The following is an 8585-nucleotide window of genomic DNA, read 5'->3' as shown; positions in this document are numbered from 1 at the left end:
GAGCTTCCATGTAGAAGAGAAAAATGTTAGGAGATAAAGGGTCATCTTGTCTTAAGCCAGGGACCTCTTTGATAATCAAGCATCCCAGTCTTAACAACAAAGTTGTGATGAGTCTACCAAGCAACTGCTAATGTGTTGGGTTCGTGAGCTGTCGGATCCCAAACGGGCTTAAAGGCTTAAAGCAGGAGCGTTTTATTTTGGTGGTGAGATGTGCATGTTCACGCAACCTAATTTATATCTGAGAGTTCTACAAAGAGCTTCCATGTACAAGAAAAAAAGTAAGGAGGTAAAGGATCATCTTGTCTTAAACCAGGAACCTTTTTCATAATCAAGCATCTCAGTCTTAACAACAAAGTTGTGATGAGTCTACCAAGCAATTGCTAATGTGTTGGGTTCGCGAACTGTCGGATCCCAAACGGGCTTAAAGGCTTAAAGCAGGAGAGTTTTATTTTGGTGGTGAGATGTGCACGTTCACGCACCCTATAATTTATAGAACAAAAGTTGTCTCGTGTACACGGGCTATAAAATTCTTCTTCTCACAGCAACACGCAGTCTTACTTCAACAGCAACAACAGAGTGGTGTGGAGTGGTGGTGTGGTGTGGGATTTTATTCTCACATAAACAAACTCTGAGAAAAGAAACCCAAAACTCTCTTCCCTAAATCCAGTAATGGCGATTGTTGATTCTATATCTTCAGTATCAAAACCCTTACATCTAGAATCATTACCTATAATAGATTTACGATCATTATCACAATCAGAATTAAATTCATTATCTCTTTGTACTTCAAACAATACTTTTGATCTTACTCGTTGTGATGACATTATCATCCCTAAAATTGATCGATCAGTCTTCAATGAAAGCGCAGGTAGTAAAAAACAAACTTATTCTCGTCTTAATTTTGCTCCTCCAGAACATGAACTTGACCATCACAGCAACAATCTATTACGTAATAGACGTTTTTCTTCATCTGCTGGTAGTATACTCCCTAAAAACCCTAGTTTACAAAACCCTAATTTTAAAAGCCCTAATTATGTTTATGATTACGAGAAATTAGAGAATAAACAAATTGTTAATCATCTTAGGGGATTGTTTGGGTTTAGTGCTGAAGGAACTAGAAATGAAGATGAATTAGTTTCATTTGGTAATCAGAGTAAATCTTTTGATGAATTGGTTGTATATGAAGAAGCATTGGAGGAAGGAAATGGGTTTGTGTTAGAAGAAGAATTTGGGTTTGAGGATGGAGAAAGGAAAAGAAAAAGAGGGAGACCTAAAAAATATGAACCAATCCGGAATAGAAATCAAAATGAGAAAGTTCTGGATGAAAGTAAAGCGATTGTTACTTGGACTGGTGGTGATCAGAGCAAAATGGATAGGGAGATTATGAATAAGAATGGGGATGTTGTTGATGTTGCTGCATTGGGTACTAGTAATGATCCATTTGGTCAAGAATTGAGAAATAGAACTGCGGGTTTGGAGACAGATGATGAATTGTTAGGGTATTTAAGAGCGTTAGATGGACAGTGGGCTAGTACTAGGAAGAAGAGAAAGATTGTTGATGCTTCTGATTTTGGGGACCATTTGCCTAAAGGATGGAAACTTCTGCTGAGCTTGAAGAGGAAAGAAGGACGAGTGTGGGTGTATTGCCGCCGATATATAAGGTTCTGCTTGTTTTTATTTGCTCATCTATTTTCAGTTTCTTATACTTATGGTTTTAATTAATATCCTTTCAGAGATCATGGAATTAGATTTAGGTGTTGTACATGTAGAATTTTGCTATTAATTGGCTGCTTTTGCGTTTGTGCGGTTGTAGAACCATTGATGTTTGTTATACTTGTTAACCATTTGCTTTAGAGGTCATATTATTAGAGACCACCGCATTAATACAATAAATTTCGGAGTATACCTGGTAGAAATTGCTGTCAAGTCGTAGAAAGTTTAAGTGCTTAACTTAGTACTTTAGCAGTATGGAAAGTCTAAATACTTATGTGGTCATGGACTAGCTTTATGGATTTAACTTGATAGCCCTGACTGTTGGATATGGAGTTTTTATGCATGGACAACCATGTAACTATCACTGGTTGAGTTGAACTACTTATGTAAAGACTGCACAGTTCTGCTTACTTCTTAAGCAAGCATTATCGTTTCGATCTCGAGGCACTATACAAATAAGTTTAAAATGGTTAATTTTTTCTTTTCTTTTCTTGCTTGTTATATATGAAGACTCTGTCTTTCCTGCTTTTTGGTTTATTTCTTCAAGAGTTAGTCAGCTTTTACCTATATTTTGAATCTTGAAATGTGGTTGTATGCTATCTGTTTTTAATATTTTATCATCTTTTTTATCTATTGTTATCCGAGTTTATGATTAAACGCCGTGTATAGATTCTATAGAATTCTAGAATTAGTCTCCTGATGTTGCATATCTTTACTTCAGAAAGTCAACCAGAATATTCACAACTTTATATAATGTCAAAATACAACTGCTTTGCAGAGTAGGTAATATCACAGCTGAAGATGGCTTAGTATCCGAATAAACGATATGAAAGGAAAGGATCCCACATATAAATGGCATATAACATCCTCTATAAATCTACCTTATACGTGTTTAAAACTTCGATGTAATATCTTGTTTGGTATATTGGCATGAGAGACAACATGTCACATCTGATAATTCAACATGGACCTATCTGTATTGAAAAATGCTTGTGTAGACTAAGTGGAATTAGTAAATCTATTAGCCACTATATTTAAGTTGGCCTCGTTATCCATGAGGTATTTCCTCATATGCTCTTTTGGTTTTATCTCGTGATTATTCCACATCATCAGCATGCCCCACCTCTCAAAATTCGAATACTTTCAATACCTTTGTTGACAAATCCCGCAACTAACGCATTCTATTAAGATTTAAATGGTCATTTTAACTATGTTGTTTACATCCTTATTTGAGAGTAATTAAGAAAATGGCCATGTTAATTGAGATTTATTTCAAATACCATGTCAAACTGAGGATGTGGACAAATATTAAGTGGTAACGATAGTTGTTAAGGCTGCTTTGGTAGGTTTTGGGGGTTTTAGATTTGTTTATATGTGAGTCTGTGTGTGTGTTTCTTTTCTCTGTGGCGGGTGGGGGTTGGCTACAAGGAAGTGTATCGTATTGAAGTACATCAATGATAAACCGCTCTTAACGCATTTGAGTCACTCGAGCAACCAATTTTGTGGAATTTTGGATCTTAAGCAATACAGAACTGTGTTGTTTATGAAACACAACCTTCAGAAGTTATTTCTCAGGCTTCAGTACTCATGCATTGTAACCACGTCAAAGGTCTTTTAAGTTACAAGTGCGGCAACAGTTTTGATCCTCAATGGATACAGTTACAACTCCCCGTTTCTTTGGTATTCCACACAGCTAATTTTGACAATTGACTAATATTTTTAGAATTATTTTTGAATCCTGGTTTCTGATTATTTTCGAGTTCAGTACAGCATGTGGTGTGTTTGATTTCTTTCTATGAGTTTATTTGATGTGTGTATTGTGAACACAAGCAATGTGATGACCTTCCTACTTGTCAAGTAAAGCGTCCAGAAGGATAGTGCAATCACGATTCCTTTTTTCTTCTTTAAAATATGTTGTATTTGGTTTGCTTGTTCCTTTACAATTGTTAGACAGGAAGGCGTTTACTGAACTTGTAGGTATGGAAGTTGAATGTTAGAAACTGTGCTTCGGGTGAAAGCCCATAGAGTTTTGACAAACCCTTTGAAAGTCAAGTAAGGTACCCATTGACCCCTAAGTTTGCGGATAAATCCGGAATAAAAGAAAACTTGTTTTGATGTTATTTTTGCTCCTTGTTTTACCCGTTGCAGGTAAAAAAAACAAATACTTCCAAAGAGTTTGTAGCATGCATCACCTGTAGGATGCTGTTTGCCATCACTTCAACGTGCTTTTACTTATTTTGTTTGTTTTTTTTCCATTTTCAGTCAGAATCGAAACCAAAGTTATTAACCATATGGTTCTTTCATTTTCATTTCATGAGTTTTCTGCTATGTTATGTTTGCTGTCTTTTCTTAATTCCCTGATTCCGTTCTTTAATGTCCATCAGCCCAAGTGGACATCATTTCTTGTCTACGAAAGAAGTTTCTTCGTATTTGCATTCAGTTTTTGGAACTCAAGATACAACTCGGCCAAATCCTTATTCTAGTGTTGAGACCGGTGTGGGAAAAAACTTGGCAACTGGAAGGGTAAGTTAGATGCTATATAATGTTTTTCTGGCTAAAAGTATGTTTTATCATCCATTGAAAGATTCATTTGTTCTGTTCTGCCTCATTCCGTAAGATTATGTGATATGTTTCAGATTGCAAATCTTCTACACAAGGATGGAGAGACTAAGGAAGATTTCACTCGCCATCAAGCATCAATTCAAGCACCTATATTTACTGAACAAGAGAACATAGCAACCCCATTTCGGGATGAAAGCTTACCATTGGTTGAAGCGAATGATTATTTAGTTTGTCACAAATGCAACACGAGTTATGCTGATAAGGATGCATATCTGCAGCACCTGTTGACTTCACATCAGAGTAAAAACAAGTCCAGACTATGCACATCTATTTCTGATGGAGTGATAATTAAGGATGGAAAATATGAATGTCAATTCTGCCACAAAATTTTCCTGGAGAAACATCGTTACAATGGGCATGTCGGTAACCATGTGAAAGCCTATGTCAGGAGGCTTGAATCATCGGGAAAGGCAGCTGAACCAAAGAGATTACAGTTGTCACCCTTAGGTGTGACACCTTCCGTGATCTTTAAGGGCAACGAAATGCTTGACAACGACAGGGATTCTATTCCTCAGGCTTTTGGGGATCCTAAAGAAGAGATGAATGACGAAGCTCCTCGTAGCATTCTTGTTGTGGAATCTGTTACAGAAGCTCTGAATGCCAAAACTCACTGTGATAAAATGAATGTTGATGATTTGCGTAGTGCATCAGGTACCGATTCTATCACAGAAAGTCTTCCTTCCAATCCTGCTTGTGGTGATCTGAATGTTGCAAAACCCCATAGTGCACCAGTTGCAGATTCCTCTCCAGGAACTCTTAATGCGAAGCCTGGCAATGATGAAAAGCATCACAGTGAACTAGTTCTGGAATCTGCAGAGACTTCTAATGCCAAGTCTCATGATGACGAGATGAATGTAGATGCCCCTCAAAGTACGCCAGTTTTAGATTCTGCTCCAGAAATTTCTAATTCCAAATGTAGCAATGTTGAGATCCTCATAGAAGAACCTCTTACTACAACAGGTAAGGATCCCGTTCAAAGTATCTCTGAGGCCAACTCTATCCTTGAGGGGATGGACGTTGAAGCTTCTGCTCCTGAAACACACAATGCGCGATATAACTATGGTGAAAGGAATGGTGAAGCTCCAAATAATATACCAGATAGGGATTTTGTTCGAGGACCTGGTAGTGCTAAATCTAACCTTGACGAGATGAATGTGGAAGCTCCTTGTTATGGTACACCAGACATGGATATTGCTCCTGAAACTCTTATTTGCAAACGTGACAGTGACAGGGCTAGTGATGAAGCTCCTCATAATATTCCTGTTACTGATTCTCATAGTGGCAAATCCAACCAGGACAAGATGAATGTGGACGCTCCCTACTATAATACACTAGACATGGATTCTATTTGCGAAGATCGGATTCCCAGACCTAACTGTGATCTGGTGAGTGTTGAAGCTCCTCATAATGTACCGGTTAATGAATCTGTTCCTGTGGCTGCAGATGCCAGTTATTGCGATGGAAAAATTAGCGGTGAAGCTCTTCACAGCACACGAGTTACAGATCCTATTTCAGCAACTTTTGAGGCAAAACGTAAACTTGATGCGGTCAATGTTGGAGCTCCTGAGAGTGCAACTACTGATTCTTTTTTAGGAATGTTAAATGCCAAATCTGATCATGAGGATGTGTATGTCGGTGTTCCTCAAAGTGCTCCTATAAGGTATCCCGTTCAAGGAATTTTTGGTGCCAGATATGAGATGAATCACGAAGCTTCTCCTCATATCACAGCATTTACTGGCTCTATTCCAGGAAATTCAAGTGCCAAATTTAATTACGGTGGATTGAGTGCTGAGGCCCCCCCTCATTGTGCACCATTTAAGGATTCCGTTCTGAGAAATTTGAATGCCAAATCTTACTTTGACGAGATGAATGTTGAAGCTCCTAGTTGCACGCCAGCTACAGAATCCGTCTCAGAAACTTCCACTGCCAAATCCAATTGGGGATTACATCTGGCTTCTTCATATAGCAAACAAGGTGGTGGGGCTGATAAATTGAATGAAACTTTGGCTGATGGATATTATGATAAGCAGCAGAATAATTATGCTACAGCTGCAAATAAGTTGGGTGAGATCCATGACCACAGCAATAACATGTTCGGAACATTTAATTCTCTCTTGTATTCGCAACCTATGTCATCTAGTGAGAGAGCGGGCGCATCTAAAGCTTCTACTGGAGATTATGTTTTTGGCACTAGTGGGCAAAGTGACAAATATGGACTTCACCAGGAAAGGTTTATTGAGAGAGTGGGTACATCTAAAACCTCTAATGCGGAATATGTCTATGGAAGTGCTAGTGGGCATAATGACAAGTGTGGTCCTCAGCAGGAAGCTGGTTCTGAAAGCTGTTGGCTTTCTCTGTCAATTGGTCACCAAATTAACGATGCTGCAGCTAGTGTCGATGAGGTTTTCTCTCTCATACCAAAGGGGTCCCAGTTTTCTGAAGTCAAAGAATCTGACAATAATGAGCCAGGAAATTTTTTCGCCTCAAGGGATTCTGCGCGCGGGAAGGATGTATTAACTATTGGGAGTATCGACGAAGGGAATTTACTTGAGACGCTGGAATTGGCGAAATCATCTAACTGTTTCCCCACTTTCAATATGGTTTCGGATAAGGTATGCTATCGCCAAACAAATTGTGAATCCTTTAATAAACAAGTACTCAATGATTATGTCTTGCATATATACATGATGAAGTAATATAAATAAAATCTGTTTGGGTGGATAAAGACTGTTTTGTTTTTATCATTCCATTTTACACTTCTTCGGGGTATGTGACTTGTCTAAAGAGGTCCACATGGATTAGATTCTAAGGATGATTCCCATTAGCGGTGATCTTGTCACCTTGTAAATCATGCCGCAGAAATCACATTATTCTATAACTTTTCTAAACTATCATAAGTTACTCTACCAGTGAGCCATTTTTGTAAGAATTTTACAGCCTATGTTTTGCGGGTGTTGGATGTTTCATCATGGTTGTGCAGTAATAAAGTCAAACTTTTATAAGGTTGTTAGGTAGTATGCAAACTATTATTACTGTATTTAGCTTTCCTGTAGCTGTAGATGATTTCGTAATAGCTGTGTCGAAAAAATGATAAATTTTAGCGGTCTTTCTGAAAGTCATTTCTTACATTATTTTGTTTACATTTAAGGAACAAGGAGAAAATAATATGCATTCTGTTAACTCGAGGCAGGTTGAGAAGGTATCAGATTTTGAAGAACTCAGGTTGGATGACATGGAATCTTCAAGGTTTAGCAGCTTTATGGGTCAAGGTTTAACAGATATTGAAAATTCTATTAGCTTTGATTGGGCTTCAATTTTACCAAATATGGAAAATAGGCCACAGCTCACCCCCACTGTTTGCGTTTGGTGTGCGCTGGTATTCAACATCGATGTTACGGACTCAGCAACTGAGTATAATTCTGTTGGTTATATGTGTCCTTCCTGCAAGGCAAAGATTTCTGGGCATCTATAAGAGAAAACAAGGAGTTTAGGACACTTTTGTCCTCTATCTTTATAGGTAACTCTGTTGGTGCTGTTACTTGATTTAGGGTGTTTCAGTGTAAATTTCCTTCAGCAGTTAAATGAATCGTTGCCCATTGGTAGTGTTGCTATTTTACTATGGTGTACAAGTAGTTATAGTTGTAGCTGGTTGTGTCTTTTGTAGCATTATATCAAGGCAAGTTGTTGTATTTTGAGGGTTTCTTCTTTAAACAGAGAAATATCCAGTCTGGATCATTAGAAACAGCAGTATACTCATACATTAAGTACTATATTATATGATTATCTCTGTATATACATCATATTATCTGTGCTGGCACCCGCTTCGCAGGTTATATTGTGTGAATGGCCTTTAGATTGGTCATCTTTGCATGCAATCCTCCACGTATCATGTAACCCAGCTTTATCGTTATCAAGTTATATAGAATCATTTTAAGATTATGCTAATAGTTCGACATCATTTTAGAATTCCCTCAGTTTTATCACGATTTCTGTATAGTCAATGTTCAGGCTGCAACCCTCGCAATGATATGTTCCCCCTCAGCCTTTGCTTCTTTGCATTTGCAATCGCTGTTTAGAAACTCAAAAGGTCGTTTGCAATCACTGTTTGTTATATCAAATGTCAGCTCTAGGCCTGCATCCTTGTTGTATAGGATCTCGATGCAGCTTAGGCCTGGTCTCGGACTAATCGGGACCTGGCATTTAGGACTGCGTTACTCCGTTTCATTGAGTAAATCAAATATACTCTTAGA

General features: G+C 38.0%; 1 protein-coding gene across 2 annotated transcripts; it reads left to right on the top strand.

Moving 5' to 3' along the window:
- Positions 1-533: 533 nt before the first annotated feature.
- Positions 534-8246, top strand: LOC113332037. 2 transcript variants are annotated; one of them, XM_026578703.1, is made up of 4 exons: positions 534-1661; positions 4098-4236; positions 4350-6947; positions 7484-8246. In XM_026578703.1, exons 1-4 carry the CDS (start codon positions 670-672, stop codon positions 7805-7807), a joined length of 4053 nt encoding a protein of 1350 aa, XP_026434488.1. In that variant the 5' UTR covers positions 534-669; the 3' UTR covers positions 7808-8246. The 2 variants fall into 2 exon arrangements, with proteins under 2 accessions (XP_026434488.1, XP_026434489.1); XM_026578704.1 differs by having other exon boundaries at positions 535-1661; positions 7526-8246.
- The last annotated feature ends 339 nt before the right edge of the window (positions 8247-8585 follow it).

The sequence above is a fragment of the Papaver somniferum genome, unplaced genomic scaffold, assembly GCF_003573695.1.
Source record: "Papaver somniferum cultivar HN1 unplaced genomic scaffold, ASM357369v1 unplaced-scaffold_128, whole genome shotgun sequence".
In the NCBI taxonomy this organism is placed as follows: Eukaryota; Viridiplantae; Streptophyta; class Magnoliopsida; order Ranunculales; family Papaveraceae; genus Papaver; species Papaver somniferum.
This window is presented reverse-complemented; position numbering and strand designations above follow the sequence as displayed.